Source organism: Aedes albopictus, chromosome 3, assembly GCF_035046485.1.
Source record: "Aedes albopictus strain Foshan chromosome 3, AalbF5, whole genome shotgun sequence".
In the NCBI taxonomy this organism is placed as follows: domain Eukaryota; kingdom Metazoa; phylum Arthropoda; class Insecta; order Diptera; family Culicidae; genus Aedes; species Aedes albopictus.
The window spans coordinates 384936193-384961963 of NC_085138.1; the positions used below are offsets into that span (position 1 = coordinate 384936193).

Below are 25771 nucleotides of genomic sequence, written 5' to 3' on the forward strand. Positions count from 1 at the left end.
TGAGTTTGTCGGGAGCGGGATTCGATCCCGGGTCTTCGGCGTGATAGTCAAGTGCTCTAACCATCACACCAGGTTCGCTTCACATTTGGCAACATTTCATTGAGAGTAATGTCAATTACCGTAGTTTAATATTTCATAGCTCTACCTGCTACTCGAATACAAATAAAAATGTGGCACGCCGTGAGCGTTGATTACATAAACTTTCTAAGTGTGAAGCGGACCTGGTGTGATGGTTAGAACACTTGACTATCACGCTGAGGACCTGGGATCGAATCCCACTCCCGACAAACTCACAAAAAAGTGAGGGAAGTAAAGCGTGGGTCCCGAGATGAACAACTAGCCTAGGGCTAAAAATTTCGTTAATACAGATAAAAAAAACTTTCTAAGTGTTTGGCACCGTTATTTTTTGTTTTTAGCACGTCATAAATATACTGGTATTTTGTCGGTGAATTTGAAAACGATTCATGGTGAAACGAGAGTTAAACTGAATTAACAGCCCAATGTTTTGGTATTCCTAGGAAGCTTTGTCAATCGTTGGTATAATGTTTAAGATATTGAAGCTTTTAAAGTAAACCTAAATGCTAATCGTTTTACTACCCAGCTTTTATACGTCATGTTACTAACGTGTCTTCCGTGAATTTAGAAATTATACTTTTGAATGATCATCAGTAACAACAATTTTAAGCTTTCAATTTCAATTTCATTGGAGATATGCATACTACCGCTTTATCTATAAACACGTACTCTTACTGAGTTTTGTAATAGTATCGCAAAAAATGTGATATATAATCAAAGTTTTAGATGAGTTACAAAATATATATTCATTGCGAGGAATGATTAACATGAGAAATTGAAATAATATTCTATGAAGTTACTACATTTTCATTACACTTTATCAAGATATGATATGGTATATTTTCAAACCACTGTAATTTGCGAGCGTTTCAATGAAATATTGTCAAATTTTCAGAGAAGTTGTTTGAATGTTGTATCTTTGGAATGGTGTTTGTGAAACTTATTATTTGTTTATGATTTGAAGAGCCAATGAAACATCCTATGACAATATTACCATATATGAGCTTATACTATGAAAATAGAGGAAAATTTTCAAACAGTAAAAACTTTGGTTTCCCACAATAAAACATTTTCAAATTTTCGGAGGAGATACTAGAATAGTATATCTTTCGAACGCCGGGTGTGAGTTTGGAGTACATTTTTATATGTTAATAGTGGTATCATGCACACCGTACGTGCATATTTACTCATATAAGAAAATCCTATAGAAATGGCTCAAAATCTTCAAATCACAAAAACTTTAGTATCCCTCGATGAAAGATTTTTAAATTTTCAGAGGAGATACTAGAATAGCATATCTTTCGAATGCCGGGTACCACTTGGGTGGACATTTTTATTTGTTAATAACGGTTTTTGGCACACCGTGAATGTGGAGCGATATAGACAGAAGCGGAAGCAGCAGACCCGTCTCTTCCGGGAGAAAAAGCGCCGCCTGGAAGAAGCGGAGTGCGAGGAAATGGAACTGCTGTGCCGTTCACAGGAAACACGCAAGTTCTACCAGCAGCTCAACGCATCCCGCAAAGGCTACGTGCCGCAAGCCGAAATCTGCAGGGATAAAGACGGGAGCCTCCTGACGGACAAACGTGAGGTGATCGAAAGGTGGAAGCAGCACTTCGACGAGCACCTAAATGGCGAAGAGAATGTAGGCACGGAGCAAGGAGAATACATTTTACTAAGGTGGCGCAGATAAACATTGCAAACCACTGGTTGTCTCTTCCACTCTTCTGGTGTTCTTATGCAACTAAAATAGTGACGTCACTATTTCAGTTCCATAAGAACACCAGAAGAATGGAAGAGACAACCAGTGGTTTGCAATGTTTATCTGCGCCACCTTAGTAAAATGTATTCTCCTTGGGCACGGAGGACCAAGGCAGCGGAGGAAATGACTATGTTGGTGCAGCAGAGGACGGGAACGAACCAACTCCCACGCTGAGGGAAGTAAAGGATGCCATCCACCAGCTCAAAACCAACAAAGCGGCTGGTAAGGACGGTATCGCAGCAGAACTCATCAAGATGGGCCCGGAAAAGTTGGCCACCTGTCTGCACGAGTTAGTAGTCAAGATCTGGGAAATCGAACAGCTTCCGGAGGAGTGGAAGGAAGGGATAATCTGTCCCATCCTCAAGAAAGGCGAAAAGTTAATGTGTGAGAACTTTCGAGCGATCACCATTTTGAATGCCGCCTACAAAGTGCTATCCCAGATCATCTTCCGTCGTCTTTCACCTAAAGTGAATGAGTTCGTGGGAAGTTACCAAGCCGGTTTCATCGACGGCCGGTCGACAACGGACCAGATCTTCACAGTACGGCAAATCCTCCAGAAATGCCGTGAATACCAGGTCCCAACGCATCACCTGTTCATCGACTTCAAAGCGGCATACGACAGTATCGACCGCACAGAGCTATGTAAAATTATGGACGAGAACAGCTTTCCCGGGAAGCTGACTAGACTGATAAGAGCAACGATGGACGGTGTGCAGAACAGCGTAAGGATTTCGGGTGAACTATCCAGTTCATTTGAATCTCGACGGGGACTACGACAAAGTGATGGACTTTCCTGCCTACTATTCAACATCGCCCTGGAAGGTGTTATGCGACGAGCCGGGCTCAACAGCCGGGGTACGATCTTCACGAAATCCAGTCAATTTGTCTGTTTCGCGGAACAGCCGGGGTACGATCTTCACGAAATCCAGCCAATTTGTCTGTTTCGCGGATGACATGGATATTATTGCTAGAACATTTGGAACGGTGGCAGAACAGTACACCCGCCTGAAACGTGAAGCAGCAAAGGTCGGACTGGTGGTGAATGCGGCTATAACAAAGTACATGCTGGTAGGTGGGACTGAGCGAGACAGGACAAGCCTTGGCAGCAATGTTACGATAGACGGGGATACTTTCGAGGTGGTGGAGAAATTCGTCTACCTCGGATCCTCACTGACGGCTGACAACAACGTGAGCCGTGAAATACGAAGGCGCATCATCAGTGGAAGTCGTGCCTACTATGGGCTCCAGAAGAAACTGCGGTCAAAAAAGATTCACCCCGCACCAAATGTACCATGTACAAGACGTTAATAAGACCGGTGGTTCTCTACGGACACGAGACATGGACGATGCTCGAGGAGGACCTGCAAGCACTCGGAGTTTTCGAGCGACGGGTGCTAAGGACGATCTTTGGCGGCGTGCAGGAGAACGGTGTGTGGCGGAGAAGGAGCTCGCTGCACTCTACGGTGAACCCAACATCCTGAAAGTGGCTAAAGCTGGACGGATACGGTGGGCAGGGCATGTTGCAAGGATGCCGGACAACAACCCTGCAAAGTTGGTGTTTGCTAACCATCCGGTTGGTACAAGAAGGCGTGGAGCGCAGAGAGCACGATGGGCGGACCAGGTGGAGCGTGATCTGGCGAGCGTTGGGCGTGACCGACGTTGGAGAGCTGCAGCTGCAAATCGAGTATTATGGCGGCAAATTGTTGATTCAGTATTATCATGAATTTGATGTTAACTAAATAAATGAAATGAAATGGTAATGACTCAGTCGTGGAACCGCAAATTTGATTGTAAAACCCAGCTGAAATCACGGCTTTTCAATAATAGAGAGAACCGGCAACCTCATACCAGCCACAAAACCAAATTGGGGAAGCCGCGCAAGGAAATGATATTACACTACAGATATTCAACCTTCAGCACAGTATTAGAGTTTGGTTTACGATAAACATAATTATTTCATTCCAGGAATATCCAAGGGAAGCTTAAAGCGTACCTCTAATTAAAATATATACAAAGCAAAGAGTAAATTTGTATCGAAAAATATAAAAGCTTGTGACGTTTCAGGTATGAGCCATGAATATTTTACCCGGAATCAATCCTTGTGTACTATCAGTAGGATTCTGTTGGTCGCAAAAAATAAACCTATTTAGTCCAAATAAATACAACGAAACAGAGTTTCAATGTAACTCTTGCTCTCTCGCTTCACGTCTAAGGCAATTGCAGTTCTTCCGTTAGATAGTTCTTGTATTCCACAATATCATAAGTCATAATTTTAGTGAACTTAACCAGCTAGAGGCTTGTACCTATAGAATAATAGCAAGATGTACAGGGGATGGCCAAAATTTTTGGGATAGGCAACTTTTTTTCTCCCACAAAAAAAAAATCAACATGCTGTAACTTTTCATAGAGTGCATCAAAAAATCTCACATTTTGACTGTGTGTCAACCTGTTATATGTGCATCATTGGTACAAATTTGGGCTCGATTGATAAATTTTTTGCGAAGTAGGAATTGTTCGGGTAAAGCACTATTATTTAGACAACTAATTTTTGAACTGGCATACCTCGGAAACCAGTGAACCGAATTGAATGATTTTTTTAACGTTTATCAACAATATATTGATACTCTATTTGATGTTATAAAATATAATATTTTCTCACGGCGAATTAAATTATACCGGGTTGAAATTTTTGCCCATATAGAGGAAAATAAGTCAAATTTACAATACCTCACAAAAATTACCAAATGTGTTCATTCTTCAATCTAAATAGGCTCTAATATATCTGATTAGAGATAACTTGAAAACAGAAGTGGAAAATTTTTGGATATCAACACTAAAATTTATTGACATTGATGTAAAAAAATTACATTTTTTCGAGAAAAACCCAAAAAGTGTTAATCCATGATAACTTTTTTCAATGTTTAAAAAGTATCTATGTTTTAATAGTTTGTGAAGCATATACATATTGTTAGTGTACGTTTAAAATTTCATTCAATTCGGTTCACTGGTTTCCGAGATATGACAGCTCAAAAATGAGTTGTTTAAAAAATAGTGTTTTACCCGAACGGTTCTAACTTTGCGAAACATTAATCAATCGAGCCCAAATTTGTACCAATGATGCACATATAACAGGTTGACAAACAGTCAAAATTTAAGATTTTTTTATGCATTCTATGAAAAGTTATAGCATGTTGAACTTTTTTGTGAGAGAAAAAAAAGGTGCCTATCCCAAACATTTTGGCCACCCCCTGTATATTCGAAGAAGCAACTCACAGTTAGAAATGCGACTGCGCCTGTTCCAGCCGGCGCACGATGTTCTGGTAAAACTCGATCTGCGCCCCGATAAAGTTCCGCAGCGTGTCCTTGAGGTGGGTATCCCGCTCCTGACGGAAGTGAGCCATCTCGGCCAGCATCGCGTACGACATCACGTCCACCCTTCGGTTCACTTCCGCCAGCTGGCTGTTTTCCATCTTCTGCTCGGCCGTCAGCTTTTCGCAATCTCTCCGCTTCTGAACGGCGTTTCGGTACTCGTTCAAATTATCCGGGAAGGTGTTCAAAAGACCCCGGTAGATGTGCAAGCGATCCGAAAAGGGAATGAAATCGTGCTTGGGCTGGTCGGCGTACATCTGGCCAATACTGATAAAGATTCCGGCCGCGTGGCCGACCGAGTTCGACAGGCTGATTTGGGTGACCTGACGGCGTTCGTCGATTTCCAGCGATCGGGCCAGTTCCGATAGACCTTCGCCGAGACGCTGGTAGTCCTGTTTCCATTGGCCTTGGAACTTTTTCGTTTCATCGCTGCAGATTTGGAACAGGCTTTTGACGGCGGCGTTCATCTGAGGGACGAACAGGATGCACGAGTCCACTTGGGGATCGACCTGCGAGTGGAGAAGCGTTTTATCCGGTGGGAAGATGGCTGCGCAGAAGGTCGTTCCCACCAGGGGATCCTTCTCAGCGGTTCGCTTGCCAGTTTTCCACTTCTTGTCGTCGGTGCAGGTAAGGAAGTGCATCCAAACGGCACACGTGGACAGCACCGGATGCCGGCACATCCAATCGACAAATTCCTGCAGTTGAACGCGGCGATGTTCAACGAACTCCTCGTCGTACCGTCCGGATATCTGCTTGTCCGGAAGTGGCGGAATTGGAATCAGGCAGAACTTGTCCACCAGTCGCTCGTGAAGCCAATCGAAGTGTTTGTACCGGCGAGACACCGGAATGTTGTTGAACGAAGGCGTCAGCTGGTAAGCGATGAAACTTTTAAGGCCATTGAATTTCTTCTCTTTCTTTGGTGAATCTACAGTAACCGTGTAACCATCGCGAAGAGGCTTCCAAATAATTCCATTCTCCGTCTGGAGGATCTGCACCCGGTCGCTCTCGGACACGGCCGGTACGCTCAATCCCATCAGATAAGCGTCACCTGTTTTCGAGAAAATTTTACCTGACGAGGTAGTTCTTCTGGTCCCTCCCACGACCGTTGAGGCCAGCGAAATTCCGTCTCCGTCGTTGTGATGTGCCCCGGCTGGTGGCGCCGGCAGGTTCGCATTAGCATAATAACTACTGCTTTGGAAATTCCCGTTCTGATTATGGCCGGCTGGGGTCGCAGCTGGTGTCGTTGCTCCTCCACTGGCTGGACCAATTTCCGAATAGGTATCATTATCGTCATCCCAATCGTCCTCCCAGTCGTCCTGTTGTTCTCCCCAGTCGTCCGAAGTTGGGTCATATCGATGCCCTTGCTGTTGCTGTTGTTGCTGCTGCTGCGCCGGTTGTGAAGGCTGCTGCTGCTTGGGGGCCTGCTGAATCAGCGGCGGCGGAGGCATTTTAGGCGGTCCGGCGGGAGCATTTGGCATGACTTCCACGTAGGCGGCCGGGAACAAACCGCGTTGCCCGCGGGAATTAGTTCCTTCCCACCATCCTTCGCCCACATCGGTACTGGTTACGGTGAGGATCTCCCCCACGGTAATGGTGAGTTCAGCCGAGTTGGGTTCCGCTGAGAAATCGTACAGAACCTGGACGCGTGACATTCTGGAAATGGAAAGAAGAGAGAGTTTCATTAATCTCGAGATCACTACTAGAAAGTTCGCTAAAAAAGAATATGTTCGACTTCAAATTCGCTGGACTGGACACTGGTAAAAGGTTCTTGGGTTCTCGTTAGCGTTAGCGTCAGCGTAGTTACGGTATACTTCGTAGATTGGATACTAACAACATTCATGTACCTTTTGCTAATCTTGCTCGGATTGCTTTTCGGAACAAGGCCAGGGAGTTAACTTTGCTCCAATCTTATGCAAGAATACCAAAAGCACAAATGTCATTATTCCCGGCCATGCCCATCTTTACCGTAACTTGAGATAGGGGAAGGAAATGTTGATGTAGCACTTATTTAAGAGGCCTCCGACTCAGTGACACTCCCATAAGTAGGGTGGGGCGGGGCAAGATGGACCTAAGGATGGACCACCATAACTTTGTAAATACAAATCGTATTGGTTTGTATTCGTCCGCTACTCTTTAATACACTAGTTAGCTATGCTAAAAGTCGATAAAAAGTTCATTAAATACAAAATATGATATTAAACAAGCAGTTTTAAAAAGTGATCGATTTCGCGCCGTGAAAAAAGTGCGGGGCAAGATGGGTCACCTTTTAGTTAATTCACATTTTCTCAACGAAAAACTTCAAACTATAAGATTTGTTTCGCATTCATATATGCTCCATATCCATACTGACTAAACAAGAGCTACTAGTAAACATTTTATAAATTTATTTGGAATATAAAAAACTTTACAATTTGAGTGGTCCTAAGGCGACTTGAAAATCGATGTTTTCACTAAAAAATTATCATATTTTTATGTTATAATTTTGAGCGTTCATTCCGCGTGATTGAAGTCATTTATGAGATAAACTTATAATAAAAAATAAATAACTTTTGAATGCTCCAAAAATACGTTCAAAATTGAAGGTGACCCATCTTGCCCCGCGGCCGTTTATATGGAGATTATATGGAATGTATCGCATAATAAAAATGGATAAAAACCATTTTATTTTTTATTTCCAATGAGAGTGAATAATTTTTCAATCAATGCCCCAAACTTTTGTATATTCATGCTGGTTATCTAACAAAATTATTAACATAATCAAAACATGAGTAATGCGCCCGAAAATGGCACTGACCCATCTTGCCCCGCGACCCATCTTGCCCCGCCCCACCCTACTACGGAGTGGGTGGTTGGGAGATGTATTATGTAGGTCAAGGATTCGCCTGAAAAGCTGGCGATGGACCCACGGCATTGGTTGTTTATTTGGTAGAAATTTAATCTTTTGAATGCCGGCAATCAAAAGAGATTTTTTTTCTATTTATTGTTTACATAATTATGTTTCTGCACAATGAGAAGCCCAAGCAGAACCGATCCCTCCAGGGTCATCGGAACATTACAATAAATGTTTGAAACGCGTGAAAAAAAAGTTGGTTATCCGAGAAAAAAAAACTTCCATTTACATAAAAAAAACGCGAAAACAACGAAAAAAAAGAAAAACATTTCATTAAGAAAAAATTACGTAAAACGATGATGATTAACCTGGGCTTGTTAGGGGAATATCTGTAAATAAAAAGAAAATCGCGTTAAGTACTGTTCCTTTGAATTCCACTAAGAATTTGCATCCTTTGACAGATACGTATTTCGACCTCAACTGTAAGGTCGTCTTCAGTGTCTTGTACTTGCCGAGTCAAGTTGTCGAGTCAAGTACAAGACACTAAAGACGACCCTACAGTTGAGGTCGAAATACGTATCTGTCAAAGGATGCAAATTCTTAGTGGAATTCAAAGGAACAGTACTTAACACGATTTTCCTTTTTATTTACGTAAAACGAGTTGAACGAAAATAAATTAAGAGATATTTTTTCTATTTATTGTATAAATAAGTATGTTTCGGCTCAGTGCGAGGCACAAGCAGAACCGATCCCTCCAGGGTCATCGGAACTTTGCAATACCTAAATGTTTAGAACGCGAGGAAAAAAAATGGTTACTCGAGAAATAACAAAATAAAAGAAAAAAAAATCTAAAAATCGCGTTGAACAAAAAAAAAAAGAAAAGATCGCGTAAAATGAGTGAAAAAAAAGTTGACGATCCGAAAAAAAACGCGACATTACGACACTCGGTTCGAAGAAAAACGACGCGGACAACGTGGTCTACCCGCTACCGAATGATATGGCGATCTTGACCCTTCAAAAAATAAGAAGGATGTTTTGTCGTCGCGACTGCAGGGTTGTGAAATAGAAAATAGTATTAAATGGTGATAGGCTCACAACAGTTACATAATTTTTGGATATAGGGTATTGTACCATTTGGGCAGGTGTACCTATTTTGGGCACTTGCTGCTATAACTAAGTCAATTTCAAACCGACTGATTTGAATTTTTGTACAGAGTTAGGTACTGTACGTGCCTGACTCTATACAAAATTTCAAATCAATCGGTTTGAAATTGACTTAGCAATAGCGGCAAGTGCCCAAAATAGGTGCACCTGCCCAAATGGTACAAGACCCTAAATCGATCTAGACATAGACAAAAATTACCTGAATCCTCCTGAAATAAATGGTTTATTAACAATGAAAAACAATTAAAAAAAATAGAACAAATTGTGATCTTGGAATTTTCCTGCATTTAAATTAACAAAGCTAAAAAAAATATTACAAGATTAAAATTTGTTATGGCAGATCTTACACCGTAACGCACCATTACAAGGTGATCTGCCCACATTACGGGACTGGTAAAAGGTTCTTGGGTTCTCATACAAAAAATCTTTCATATTTGAGCTAGTCTACCTAGAAACGCTAATATGGGCGTGATAACATGATTGTGTAAAGCGAACTGTAACTGTGCAAATGCTCAACCAAACTCAGATAAGAATAGGATAGATCGGTGAAGTACTTGATTTGTAGTAATGAGCTGAATTTTAGTATGGTGAGAAGGTCAATTCTCCGTTTCTGTGATAAAATAGTGCAAAAAGCGTGGGTATTATGATTCCTGGCCTAATTTGATGCTGTTTGAGCAAAATTTTGGGCAACAGTGTTGTTGTTTTCTCCATTTCTTGCAACATAAACAACATAGTTATCCAAACTTTTGCTCAAACATCATCAAATTAGGTAAAGAATCATAATACCCACGCATTTTGCACCATTTCATTGCAGAAACGGAGAATTGACCTTCTCACCATACTAAAATTCAGCTCATTACTACAAATCTAGTACAACACCGAACGTGCCCCATTCCGAAACGAACAGTATCGTTCCACAACGAAGGTCACATTAAAAGCTCCCTGGTATTTAGCAGCCACTAACTGCAGACCCTCCGTAACTAATAGCATTAGGTACAAGTTGCGTTGTGGGTAAAGTAAGCAGATCCCTCTGGGAAACGAGCCAGCTGTGAGATAAATGCAATTTTTCGGCACTTCTGAGGAACGCGTGGGGATAGATGTGATGGAAGAAAGCAACTATCACGGCTTACTGGCGGTTATGGGATATCTAAACCATAGGTTCCCAAACTTTCAGGTGCGCGACCCCCTTTGGCCAGCAGACGTACTTTTCGCGGCCCACCATAGAACTCAGTATTATTGCAAAAGTGTGATGAAAAATACAGTGGCGCGTACGTCGACTATGCAAATACGGACAGTTAGATTACAACCACCAAATTGTTCCAATGTCAGTATTAAACAAGTGTCTACGTACAGTCAACGCTGGGTTAGATGTATTGTACAGCTTATCAGAGCTTTGGAAGAGTGCACTGCACTTTGATGCTGAATGAATATAGTTTTGTGTGTCATACTATCACGAGGAGCGTATTTTGCATACACTAATAGAAGAGGGCTGGAGAGAGATGTTTGGTAGCTGACCTCTGGTCAATTTACTAGTTGTGGGTGAAAGTGAAATATATCAGCCTCAATGCTCAGCGTCAGCTATGCAACTGAGATATCTAAATACTCTCTTTTACTATCTTTGTTGCGTAATGATTACAATTTCGAATAATGAAAATAAATTATTACATTTAGCATCCACCACGTTACATAATGTTAGGACTGTCTTTGTATAAAGCATTGCAGACGAGAATTGAGCCGTCAATAGTTCAAGAGCCAGTGATACCTTCCACCATCCTAATCCTAGAACAGGCTTACAATCAATTTCTCATTCATATCATTAGACAAAGCCATTTCATCTAGCTACTAGGGTAAGTGTGTGCCCATCGTTGTGGTATTAAGATAAATTCATTTAAAAAACAATGATCGTACCATCTAATAAAGGGTTGCAAAACGTTAGTTGGTAGTTTTCTATCCAAATTTGCTTTGAAAATATAAAAACTATCGATTCTCTCTGTTTTCGATCATAAATCGCTTACCACAACATTAGGCACACTGTTCCTATTATGGAGGTAAAATTTAATTTTGGTTCCTATTGTTGCGGTATCCCATTGAAATCATATGGGATACCGCAACATTAGGAACACTACCGCAACAATAGGAACACAGCAGCAAAAATTTTAAGGAAAATATTTTTTTAAATAGGTTTTTGGGCAAATCTTAAGCACACAAATGGTGCAATCTCATAATTTAAGTATAATACATCTATTAAAAATGCCTTTTGGTAACATTTCAGTCGAAAAAGTGCTCAATTGCCACTACCGCAACATTAGGTACTACCACAACGAAGGGAACAATTACCCTATATCAAACATCTACAAGCTGCGTCGTTTCAGTTGTGATAAACTACGACATGATATCGTTGTTCGCAGCTAGTTCCCCATACTTTTCGCAAACCCTTCCTTCAAAACAAGGTGGAGACCTGGGGGATTTGATTCTCTCCCCTCACCCGACAACAGCTGCACGGCGGCTGCACCCTACAGAAAGGATAAATTAGTTAATGTGGTTTCGTTTCAAAACACCCAGCGCCAGCAACAACTGTTCGGAGTTTATCATCATCGCTCAGCTAGTACCTATAGAATACTATAGTTACCACCACATGTAGAGCATCACCGTCGTTTTGCATTCGCTTCTCAGCTCAGCAGCCCCAAAATATGATGGATTGCTCCATGAATTAAGCTCACGCCTCAGGCCACCACCACCGACTGGAACTGGCGATGACAGTCCAGTCAACGTTGTCACTTTTATGAAATTCGTTCCGTTCTGATCATGGTGATGAGATGGTTGCAGAGCTATCACCTCCGGGTGGATTTACTTAGGATGTTGTTGCATAGGTCGACGGTAATACTCGGCTTTGATGAACAGAATAAGGTAGGTCAGCCAGCAGTTACGGTTTAATCCGAATAATAGGCAAAGTAACAACGGAAGGAACTGCATATGATGACTTCAATGAACATTGGGATCCGATAAGACTGAATTAGATAACCTAAGGCTTCACCTTTAAAACTTTTACAATTCACAACACAACGACGACTACAGCTATGTTTCCACTAGCTTTATCTACTCCACGCTTTTTACTGATTCAGCTTGGCTTTCTCCGGAGCGGGCTTCGTTTTTTTTTTTCGAAGATCAGCGCAGCTCAGTTTTCTGCGTGTTCGAGGAAATAAACTTTTCGTCGGTTTGCCATTCTTTCCATTACCTTCATGCCAAGGATTGATGGCCAATCCGGTTTCGTCCGACCATCAGTGTAAGGCTAGTCGTCCAGGATCGGGACTAGTTCTAGGTATGTATCGTGTCCTAAGCTGCACTATTGATTATGTTGATGAATTCGTTGCACATGACGGTGCCCTTGCATGGCGTTTACTTTCTACCAGGGATGGGATCATTCATTTGCAATCACTTACATTCACTTGCTGTTAACCCGGGCAGAGTTCAAGTACTGACGATCAAAATGTGATATTGGTTTGTTTGAGATAAGAGGTAAAAGTACTGAAAATAATAGCAAAAAATTGTTCTTGAACCAGCTAACCGATAGCAAAATATGATATTTGAAAATCAATCAAATAGCTCACTGCTATTGGTTAGGTTTTACCAAGAGCTAAATGGGCTATGATGACGATGTTCCAGGAGTAAAATTGAGATATTATTTTCAGTACTTTTACCTCTTATCTCAAACAAACAAATATCACTTTTTGTTCTTTATATCAAAATATGCTATTATTGAGCTTTTTTCCTCTGCTCGGGAACTCGCTTCAGAAACATCGTAGCGAAAATCAATGTATGGAACACTTTTTCATTTATGTTTTACCTGAAACTTTGTAGAATACTGTACTAGTATAGTATCAATAATTAAGTCAATAGAAGGCAGCAAACACAATTCTCCACGGCGCGAATGTAATTTACATTCACGACGTGAAGAGTTGTCTTCACAGCTCGCTCTCGACTTTGGTATGCGTGTGCGACCCAACGTTATTCGGAAAACTTTCAGATAAAACTACAAGGTTGAATTCATCCATACATTGTTTTTTGATAGCTTGCTTCTGAACTGAGATAGTAGCAAGTAAATGTAACTTTTTAGAAATGAATGATCCCATCCCTGCTTTCTACAGCTATTTAAAAACTTTCCCAATCCGCATCACTCCCGCATTCGAATCACCTGTGGCACCTAGACATTTCAGATGCGGTATGTCCACTATCTAGTGAGAGATAATAGAGCTGGATAGCAATCACTCCCATGCAGATCTTGACCATCAGTCCAGAATAACCTGACGCAGTGAACGTGTAGGGATCGCAGATCTTCTTCAATCGCGTGCGGGAAGCCTCTACCTGGTTCCATGCTGAATATTGTTTTCACTATTCTTTCTTCCAACATTTGCACTACGTGTCCAGCCCACTGAAGTATGCCATATTTTATACGTTTCACAATATTCGTATCTTTGACTTGGTACAACTCGTTATTCATGCGTCTGCGCCACAATCTGTTTACTTGTTTCACACCGAGAATTGCCCGCAACACTTTGCGCTCAAATACTCTGAAAGCTTTTCAGTCTATCTCATTTAACGTCTACACTTCGTGACCGCAGAGGACAACCGGAAGAATCAGCGTCCTATATAGAGCGAATTTCGTTTGCGTTTGCAAGTTACGGGCTCTAGGCTGGCTAGCTACGCAATCCGTAAAAGGCCCTATTTGCAGCTGCAAAGTTCCAAGATAAACAAATTCTTCAACAACTTCAAACACATCCCCATCAATCACTACCTCAGCACTAACACCAGTAGGTCTGCCTCTGTCTCTACCCGCTATCATGTACTTCGTCTTGGTAGAGTTGATCGTCAAGCCTATCCTCGCAGTCTCTCTCTTCAGGGGAGCATAAGCTTCCTGCACTGTCCTACGATCGATGCCGATGAGATCAATATCGTCCGCAAAGCCGAGGAACATGTGCGACCTGCTAATCGCTCCTTCGAGTGCAATGTTGAACAGTAAATTTGAAACAGCATTACCCTGCTTTAATCCATCTAAGGTCACAAACGAGGTAGACACTTCGTCTTGAATACTTGATTTTGATGCATCCAACGTTGCGCGTATCAGCCTAATTAGTTTCGCCGGAAAACCATGTTCTACCGTGATCTGCCAAAGCTCATTTCTTTTCACTGAATCATACGCTACTTTAAAATCAATGAACAGATGGTGAATCTGCAAGTTATATTCCCGAAATTCAGCTAAGATCATTCGCAAATTAAACATTTTATCCGTCGTTGATCGGCCCTCACGAAAACCAGCCTGGTATTCGCCGACGAAGGGCTCACCAAGAGGTCTCAGTCTGTTAAACAGGACATGCGACAGTATCTTAGACGCCGAATTTACACACACATACACACTCTAGTCTGTCTGTACCCTTCCTTGTAGATTGGGCGTGTGAGACCATCCAATTCTTCATCCTCCCAAATCTTCACAATATGTAATCTGGTGGATTGATTGAGAGATCTCGTCCTTCCCAAAAATCGACCCGTATAAAAAAAGAATCGGGTGTATTAAACTTGTGCGTATCTTTTAAAAATTTTGAAAACTGAAACCTCGACTACGGATTCCCAGTCCATTACCAGCCCTGAGACTGCATAGAATTTATTCGGTTACTGTTGGTTGGTCGAAACGCACTAAATCGCCGGTAATCCATTTATGCAGGCATACATAATTTCGGTATTGTTGATTAAATAGCTTCGGAAGAATGTGCTAGCCTGAAGGTACAATAACCAAATAGCATCCAATTACTTTGTTGTCACAATCATCATAAATTTATCTCCAACCGACATCATAAATCTACATGGGTGAGCGTCATCATTATTGAAATGTATCGATGAAACCGATAGCGTCCCCATTGTGCGAGCTGAGATGGATGTAAAAAGGATCTATCCTCCATCCATTTGATCCGAAATCACGTGCCCAATAAGCGGCATCCCCCTCCTCGGTTTGAATTAATGAATCCAATTATTCAATGTTTATGATGATGATGGTGATACAGGGCCACCGCCGCATGTTCCCGTTATCCAACGATAACCGCACGATACATGCAATCAAGGATGCTGGATTTAGAACAAAACCGCTAGAGCTGCAGCTCAGCTGCATCCAACCAAGCGGAATCTAGGCCCAATGGCAACGCTGCTGATTGATGATGACGGCTCATTTGAAGATAAATTGACCGTATCTCGGTAACATCATCGGGATACACTCAATATCCCGGTCATTTTTCCAATCCCACTCATCCCGACTGACGACGCGACGAGAGGACCAGGACGAGACCCGCGACCGAAAGCATCAAAAAGCTTATTATATTTCGACATCATCGTTTATCCTGGCTTGTGATTAGATGACACACTACGGCAAAACTGATGTCCAATGATGATGCCACTATGGGTACCACCTTCCTCAAATCACAACCGCTTATCCTACGCGATAAAACCGGCTCTCCTCGGGGCATGCACGTACTACCGAGAAGCTAATAATTAGTGTGTAGCTAATGAAATACGTATGGCATATAGTGTGGTAGTTGCAGCTGAAACGATAACCACCCTACCTACCTCTTTCAACTCCGTCCACGTATAAGTACTAATCACATTTTCGTATGATGTCGTCACCAAATGAATGGAGATAATAGTATAAATGAAATTGATTGATCTAGAACAATTACGATTACGGATATGCATTCAACGCAAAAAATAACTGGCATTCATTTCGAAAAGTTCGCGAGTTTAGCATCTGGGTTCGATATTTAACAGATTCGACCTATATTGACATGTCATCAGTAGAATATTTGGAACGGTGACACAACTGTACAACCGCTTGAAATGCGAAGCAGCAAAAGTCGAACTGGTGGTGAATGCGTTGAAAATCAAGTGCTGGTGGATAGAACTGAGCGAGACAGGACAAGTCTTAGCAGTTGTATTTTAATAGACTACGATATTTGATTGATTGATTTGTCTTTATTTTAGAGACTTTCAAGGGACTACAATATCTTCGATCAGGGGTGGGGCAGGGCCCCGGGCCCCCACATTTTAGGGGCCCCCACAAAATTTCACTTCACAAAAAAATGTGATGCAAGAAAAAAAAAACACTAGTGCAAGACACTTCTCTTTTGGTTAGATTTTTGTCATTAGAACTTCAAGCAACTGTGATATGTTGTGATTCGTTTCAGCAAGACTGCAACTATTTGTCCACCTATTTGTGAAATTATAAATTGTTTCCTTAAAACTTTTTACATTTATTTTTATTTGTGCAATTGCTCAAGATACATTACCAGAAATCATGTAGGGGAAGACGGGGTAAGGCCGCCACCTTAAGCTAATAAAATCATAACTTAAAACTAACAATAAATTACGCTAGTTTTAACACAGCATATATTGTTTCAAAGTGTTAGGCATGCAAAAAAAATATCTTTCGATCCCTGCTGTTAAAAAATTTATAAATTTGAGCCAAGGGTTACAATTTATTATTATTTGGGTACTGTAAATTTGGATACTCAAGCACCCATTATTATCACAAAAATGTTGTTTCTGGTTACGTCCAGTGCAAACATCACAAACATGAGTTTATTTATGTGAAATAACGTATTTTTAACAAACAATTTTCATTAAATTGGTTTGCAGCTATATTGTTCTATGAACTAGGGGGTGGCCATCTTACCCCGTTCAAGGTGGTAACTTTTACCCCGCTTGGGCAGATTTCACTTATGAGGCTAAATCCCAACGATTTTTTGGAATGTTAATCCCGCTCCTCTCATGCTTTGTTAACATTTCTGGTAAGTTATGAACGGGTTATTTTTTCGGTTTGAAAACATTTTTCTGAATCGAAATCTTTAAGATTATGTGCGATAAATTTAGATCAAATACAGCATGCAGGTGGTCCGTCTTACCCCGGTGGGCCTTCTTACCCCGTCTCCCCCTAGAAAATCTTCGACTCAATTCTATATAAACACCAAATCTCCATTGGCGTAAATAAGGTGTGGCCAGGGGGCTTGGCCCCCTCCAGAATCACGAGATTCAGGCAATAAGAATATTTGGAGCAGTTCTGGAGTATAAAAATCTATACCGACATGGGCATGGCCCTCCCTAGACTTATGACCAAGTAACGCTTAAGCAAAACTCTGTAAATTGAAGAGTCAAAAAGTTCCTCCTGAATAAGTTTGTTTTTTTTCTTGGTTTTTGAAAACATTTTTAAGAATTTACCACTGAGTTTTCAGAGGAATTGAAAGATTTTTTTTCGAAATTTAGAAGTATTTTTGGAATACTTGAGTTTGATTTTACTCAAATCGGAGAACACCAAAACTGTTGCAACATTTTCTGGAGGTTATCTAGCTAGAATGTAAGGCAGATTGTTTTAAATACTTTCAGTCAAAATTTCATGAGTTGAGAGATTTGCTTACTGAAAATAGGATGAATCGTTGATGAACTTCTGATAACATCAATAGATTCCTTGAGAAAATTACAGGTACTCTTCGATATAACGTACAAAAAAGTTTTCTCTTTGTACGTTATATCGAAGTGTACGTTATATCGAAGCAGAGAAAAATTTATAATTTTTTATGCTAGTATTGATGTATACGACGTGAAATTATTCCCAAATAATGATTTCGGTGAAATTCAAAAAAACAATAATGAAAAACTTGAGTTTTGACGAAAAAGTCATTTCGTTTTTTGTGCTTCGATATAATGTACATTGTGCTTCGATATAACGTACGCTAAGTTTTTCCCCAAATTGCGCTAATTCTGGGTAACAAAGCTAATGCTGCAACAAAAAATTGATTTGAGTGATTTCGTAGTTTATCTAAGGATCATTCGTGGGAAAAATAAAAATTTTCAATGTTGTACGTTATATCGAAACAAAATGTACGTTATATCGAATTCGCTATATCGAGGGTACGCTATATCGAGGGTACGTTATATCGAAGAATACCTGTATAGAAGAAATTTGTGAAGAAATTGGCTAATCATTTGTCCAGGTTTTCGTCAAAAGATTCTCAAATTCAATAATACAGGTCGGACTCGATTATCCGGAGTCGAGTTCTGGCGCTTCCCAAAATAATATCTCGCAAACAGAATGCTGTAAAACAGGGCTGTCCAACGTACGGCCCGCGGGCCGGATCCGGCCCACGAGGACATTTCGTGCGGCCCGCGGCACGAATGAAGAAAAATTATATAATTTGACTTTTTAAATAATATTTTTGAGTATTTTTTTTCGTTTCCAAGTAAAATTTGAAAAAAATAAATAATTTTATATTTTAGTGCGTATTTAAAAATGTATATCTACTTGATTCAATTTACTGATTGCGAGGAATCATCAGATTATGGCAATGTGAAAGTACTTGTAAACTTTTGAGAACACTTTGACATTGTAAAACAATTTAACAAAATGAAAAACAGCAAACGAATCTGAATTCTACGAGAATTTGAAGATTCTATTTTTGTCGTAAGATACAACATTGAAACATTGATTAAGGTGAATATATAACGAAGCCACATCTCGAATTTTCGAGACCACAAATCTGAAGAACCGAATGTCGGTTTGAACTGAAAAGTTGATCGATTGGTTACCCGCTGGTGGTGACCAATCGATCAAATTTTCAGCGCAAACCGACATTCGGTTCTTCAGATTTGTGCTCTTGAAAATTCGAGTAGTGGCTTCGTCATATATTCACCTTAATAGGAACCAGCCTGAGATCCTGCTTTATGAATGCCATTGTATTTTTCTTAAGCCAAGTAAGATATAGGGGTCAATATGACCCAGCCAGACATGCAAGACATGCTCTACACCAGCGTGGTGCACCCATGCTAGGATGGTTTATACAATTTACTAAAACGAACTGCGAAATTCTTCAAAAAATCTTATGTATGCAGTAAGCACAGAGATTTCATAAGAAACTGAAAATTTTTTAAACAATGGTTCCGAAGTTCAGAGAAGTTTTTGAAAAAAGTGTTTCATAGCCGAATTTCAATTTTTGGCCCGTCAACTGGTATGGAGTGTTGGCTGTGGCCCGCGGCCGTAAAAGGTTGGTCAGGCCTGCTGTAAAAAGCTGAAATTTTGACTGAACACTAATCAAAGTTGACCTAACAAAATGTCAAAATTTCAGCTTTTTACAGCATTCCGTTTGCGAGATATTATTTTGGGAAGCGCCAGAACTCGACTTCGGATAATCGAGTCCGACCTGTATATTATATCCGTAACTACATTATGAATTTATCATGGATTCTCGGTAAAATTTCTTCAAAATTTTTAATAATCCTTTTGATTTCAAAGTCAAGTTGAAAATTCTTTTGGGAGGTCGCCAGGACTCTAGCAGTAACATTAGAACAAATTTTTGTTAAGTTTTCATACTTTATTGTTATCGACCAGCAACTTCATCAGAGATTGCAGCAGGATTTCCTGAGAAATTCTCTTTGAATTTCACAAAAGCGACTTTACCGAATGCGCTACAAGTTATACATGATTTCTCGAAAATTTCAGCTATAAATTCATCTTGCAGTTTCTATGTGAACTCTAGCATGAATTTTACTAAATTTGGGATCTAATGCTGTAAGCACACTGGCAAAAAGCAGGCTTTACTTTATGTAAATTTATTTCATCATTGTTTTTAGCGTGAAAACAAAAGAAATGAAATCTGATATGAATATATTTAGTGAATATCATCTTCTTTTGCTCTTTATTCAAATTGTTTCACAACTACAGTAATACCTTCATTGATACATTTTTCTAAGAATTGTTGATGTTTTTTTTTAGATTTTTTCCCATGTTATATATGCAAAAACATATCCTCTATATAGAGAGGCCCCCATAACACTGTGGCCCCGGGCCCTCACATTTGTAAATCCGGCCCTGATTCCATCTCTTATTATTATATTCGCTTCTTATCTTGCATGAGCTTTTAACCAACCCCCTGAAGAAAGCGTTAGTTCTTGAAGCCTTTGGTGGGGCGCCACAGGTTTGTTTACCAAATTTCAGTCTGCTGGTCAATCTGCTACGTGCGGAAGCGAACTTTGTCGTGCGAAGATAAATTCGTAAGCGAAAAATGATCATTTCCACATATTGTTCAATGGGTTTAGTGTTCTTTGTTAAATTTACAAGACGCACAAGTATAAAAATACATTTAACCCATTTAAAACAACACTAAAGTCAATTAAATTTGAATGTCGCACCTGCTGCAAAAGAAAAAATCACTGTGTTTTCAGCCTTATGCAACCGCCGATTCAAATCAGCACCACGTCCAGCACCATATTTTTGGCTTCAATCCAGTTGTATGTGGATGACAGCCGTTTCATGGGGTTGCTTTTAACCAGTCTATGGGAAATTATTTTTCAACAAATAATGCTCATTTAAAGTGTATACTAACAGGTTATGAGGGCCCATATAGCCGAGGCGGTAAACGCACGGGTATTCAGCATGACCATGCTGAGGGTGACGGGTTCGATTCCCGGTCGGTCCAGGATCTTTTCGTAAAGGAAATTTCCTTGACTTCCTTGGGCATAGAGTATCTTCGTGCCTGCCACACGATATACACATGCAAAATGGTCATTGGCAGAGGAAGCTCTCAGTTAATAACTGTGGAAGGGCTCATAGAACACTAAGCTGAGAAGCAGGCTTTGTCCCAGTGAGGACGTTACGCCAAGAAGAGAGAGAGAGACTAACAGGTTATTGTTTTCAACAAAATTATAAATAACAAATTACAAATAAACAGGAATTGAGCTTGAGCTTGAGCTTGATTGACCGCCCGTGGATGCTACTCCAGTATCGCCAGACCAGCTACACTCACACAAGGACCAATGAGATAACTGCCGGGAACTAGCAGGCATCTTCAGTGTGTGAGCGTTGGTGATCTTCTAGTTTTAGGCGACAATGGCGCCTGCCACGTCAGGTTGCAGGTCAATGTGGGGAAGGGGTAAGGAAGTGATGATTGCAATCGTTTGTATCCACATCTGGCCGAATATACCTCTGCGCCAGCACAAATTCATGCGGATGTTGGAGTGTTGGTGGGAATTGTTTGGCAGAAGGTTCACACATTGGTTTGTGGATACCAGAGGAAGGTGATAGAATTGTGTGTTTTTTATTATTTTGAAGATGTGCGGCACAGCTCGCTGATTGCATAACTTGTAGGCGTTTTTCTAATAGGATTGTGACACTGTGCTGTGAAAGTTTGGAAGGAAGGGAAACGGCTTTTTCAACCCGTTTCTGTTCTAGCGACGGCTATGAACATGTTTATATACATGAGTTGTATATGTAGAGAGCAGAGAGAAAGTATATAGAAAGATACAAAGTAGGAGGAAAGGGACGGGCCAGGGATTGAACCCAGGACCTTCTGCATATAAATCAGAAGCGGTAGCCACTAGACCACCAAGCTCGTCTCAAATTACAAATAAACAGGAATTCTATGAAAACTAACAATATGTTAAATGAGAGCTTTGAATTTATATATTGTGGGGAAAATGTATGAAACGGACAGCCAAAATAACTAGCTAATGCCAAAACTGATAAACATAGTAGATATATCATTTTTGTCCTTTTTTCACCATTAACATGAACACCAAGTACTCCGGAACTATTTTTTTTTTTCGACTGATTACGAGATATGTATTAGACAAAGTGTATCTCGCTGATTTTCTTATCTATTTGTTAATCGATTCAAAATCTTTGGCAGTTAACAAAAGATACAATATTCCAGAATATGTAAGCTATTTTTTAAATATTCCATACAAGATTCTAGGAGGTGTCTGGCATTTCTGGTAGTTTAGTCCATGATGCTATTTTAGAAGCCAATCCACTAGATGCTAAATCTACAATATTTTCTAGAACTTTTGGTCAATCACGCAAAATAAATATGTTAAATACAAAAAATACAACAATAATTTTAATAAGTATAAGAAGGATTCTGTTCACCATAGGTTTATTAAATCGAGTTTTTTTTTCTATTCTATTCAAAAATAATAAATAGTGGAAATAATTGAACCACTAGGGAGTGGAATGCCAATCGCAGCATCGCATATTAGTCATGCCTTATTAAAAACCTTTCAAAACAATAAACAGTCATTTCGTCCGTACTAGACGCTATGATTCAGCGCCAGATGATTATTTCAATCATTATCAGAAGCAGAGTGGTATAGACCTGAGACGTATAGACTAGCGTAGGATGATGCTTGCTTAAATACATAAAATCAATCGATGCGACGACGGTATACACACACAGACCACTGTGTCGTTGCTAATACAACAGGAAATTTCCTGACTTTCTTTGTCGCATCGAGAGAAAAGTTTAGTGAACGGTCCAAGTTCGTTTGCGCCCATATGCAAAACAAATTTATTAGCGACACCAGCGCGTCATCGGCCATTGATTGAGTCCGAATGACCCTACACACAGCCAAAAGAACAATCTTGCTGAACCAGTGGCTCGCCAGCTATAGATAGAGACGGTAAGGTTTTAATGTAATATCTTGTTAGCCAAGTGCGCGAACAAAAAAGCAATGGTTGAGCAAATCATAAATTTCAACAAAACCGTAAAATCTGTAATTTTACAGAGGGAGGCGGGACAATCAAAACGGATAGTCGACAAGGAAAAGTATCTAACATAGCTCTGGTCCTCACAAGTTCCTACCGCCAGCTAATAGTTGTGTAGTTGGTAGTGCAGCCTGGGAACGTTGTCCTTCTGGCTTGAGATTGATTTAGGAGGTACGACCCGAGTGTCTGTTCACCAAGGAGGTGCGGCTCAAACAGCGTTTGTTCTGGCATCCAGTGGCTGAGTAAGAAATCATGCATTACGCCCAGCTAAATCCAATTGAGGTTAGTTGAAGGAAATGTACAGACCGGTAATCGGGCAAAACAGCCTGCAGGCCCATATCCAATGATAACGGCCAGCGATGCGTAAACTTTGCAGCCTCCCGTGGTATGGCAGTCTGAGGCGCTTTCTTCCCCCGCAAAGATATCCATAAAGCCACCTGGAGATCGACCGATCATCAGACAGAAAACCAAATAACTTGAGTTCTAATCCACGGTAATTTCATCTCGGATACCTAATCGGTCCATGGCTGTGTTTGCGATTGTGCATCGACCGAAGACATAGGGTATTTCAACCAATAGTGGACCCATTAGTAGCTGAAAATTGCTAAGCAAAGCAAGCAAAGCAAAGCAAAGATAACCGTACACATCGTAGTTGCTACTCTGTGATTGACAAGAACAATCGAAGTTGCACAAAGAACCAATGAACGTGAAAGCTTGACACTAGCTAACCATTCTCAATGTGCACAATTCGAGAGTTCATCAATTTAAAGTCAATAACGGCGCTGGCCGCGTCTTTACGGTCATCAGGTAAGGGAAGGAATGTTAGTTCGACAACCGTTGTTACTAGAAACCGTGGAATCCACAGCATCCCCACGGGAAGGAGTGGTGATTAGTAGGGTAGGGTAAGGTGTGAATCTAGCCACCTCTGGTTGGTGATATGTATGTTCCATTAGTTATATGGAAATACACGTGATTACCTATTACTCATGTCAGGGATTATAAATAGTTTTGACACTGACCAGAAATTAGAAACGCACTCCTTAAATTGATAAACCCTGATGCTACCGAATGAAAAACATGAACCTCACTGAAGGTAATAGATATACCTGGCTATGTATGTACATTAGTAGTTAGTTACCAACGCAGTGAGCAAACAACAACAAACGACGATACCGCCAAGGTCACCAACATCATGCACTTGGCTGGCGCTTCGGACAACAGAAAGTTTCTTTGTCTGCCGTCGAGATTCCAAAAGATAAAGAACCGAATCGATCACATCATCTTGTCTGATCCATTCCGGATCGGGGAGGCTGCTGCATCCTCCCTCTCGAGGCAGTCAGTGGGTCGCATAATCCGAGCGAGACACACTTTAATTAAACGGTTTATTCAATTAGCAGCAGTGTAACACACACGACGACGACGACGACAGCGAGAATAACAACGAAACGGCACGACTCGAGTCGAGCTGCGCCACTTACTTCCCCCTTTGATAGGCGTTTCCCTTCATGGGGCTCTTTACCGCGCGCCACCCGCTCGCATCGTAGCAACCCACCCAAAAACTTCGCGATGATAGCAGCGCAGCAGCAACAGTTTGCTTCGATTCGATACGCATTCGTTTCGTTAGGCAATGCGTTTTAGTAGGCCGATTTTATCTGCATTGCCCTCGGTAGCTCGCCAAACTATGATGAAACTCTTCATTTCTACCAATAATCCAAGTCGGCCATACAGAGACTGACCAGCAGCAGCAGCACCAATTATAATGACGTCAACTTTTGCTTCGCTTGAAAAGGAGAATAACTTACATGTTTTTCCAATGTCGTCGTTCCTTGTCCGGGATTCAACTGGCCACGTCCGATCTTTCCCTGGCGGTTGTTGATGAAATCTTGCGTGATTCTTCACTCTCTTTCGGATTTACATTGGCAGGAACCGCGATTATTGCGCGTATGGGGGACGTTTCACTATCACCCACAATGTTAATTTCGTCGTTTTTTATTTTATCGCACACTTCACTGTCTTTCTAATGGATGATGATGACTGCAGCAATCCACTGGCTGTTATGTCTCTGCGGCTGATGTCCGTTCGCTTCGACCGTTCGTTCACTCTGTCGCTCATAGAGTTGTCCAAAAAATGTCTCACGAAACCTAATGCAAGCCTATCCATATACGTGAGAACAAAAGATGTTTACAAAGTTCTTACAGATAGATTAACACGGGAAATCTGAACACAAACCACTACCACACAGGAATTTGGATTGGTCAATTCGGGAATGATGATGAATCACTCCGCTGCAGCGCAACTTCAAAATATTGATGATGACAAACGAAACGATGACGGTGATGATGATGGCAGAGGAAACGTCAAAAGTGTTTTTCCAAAATAAACAAAGAGTAGCATGTGAACAGGGTGGATTCACAGAAAAATTCTGCAAAAAAATAATAATAAAAAAAAACTAGCATTGATCAATTCAGTAACAAATTTTGAAAACGATGTATAATCAATGGTGTAGCATTGATTATACGTCGTTTTCAAAATTTGTTACTGAATTTAAGTATTGTTCCACAGACAAACAGACGTAACACTCCGAACATTTTTCGATTCAAATTATAGTCACGGAAACATATTCGTCGAATGCTAAAAGGACTAAGTTTGCCCGACTATCAACTAGATGGCGGTAGTGGGGAAATGTCCATCTCGAACAAAAACCATACGAGCGTTACGGGTGGTCTGTTGGTCAACTATCAAATTTTCAAACAGACCGTTAAATCGGTGTACGAATGTACAATGGGAATTATCAGAGTGTTACTTCTGTTTCTCTGTGATTTTTCAGTTGTATATTCTCCATGCAGTTGAAACCCGGAATTTTCGACTAGCGAAGTTGGATTTTTCTCCAAATCCGTGCGTTGGACCTAACTTCGGAAGTGGTGCGCTGTATAGGGCACTGCATGAAATTCTCTCCTTCTCTTTTAATCTTACAGAAATTTTGTAAACAAAAAGGCCAAGAAACGTC

The 25771-nt window shown here is 40.8% G+C and overlaps 1 protein-coding gene across 1 annotated transcript; it reads right to left on the reverse strand.

The window, feature by feature from the left end:
• Positions 1–5088: 5088 nt before the first annotated feature.
• Positions 5089–24855, reverse strand: LOC109399590 (sorting nexin lst-4). Its single transcript, XM_062855874.1, has 2 exons — positions 24567–24855; positions 5089–6856 (listed from the first exon to the last, which is right to left on the reverse strand). The coding sequence occupies exon 2, from the start codon at positions 6853–6855 to the stop codon at positions 5110–5112; it is 1746 nt and encodes a 581-aa protein (XP_062711858.1). The 5' UTR covers position 6856; positions 24567–24855; the 3' UTR covers positions 5089–5109.
• Between the last annotated feature and the right edge of the window lie 916 nt (positions 24856–25771).

Bases quoted from the DNA above. Each gene is read 5' to 3' on its own strand.
- LOC109399590 (XM_062855874.1), bottom strand. From the start codon at position 6,855: ATGTCACGCGTCCAGGTTCTGTACGATTTCTCAGCGGAACCCAACTCG.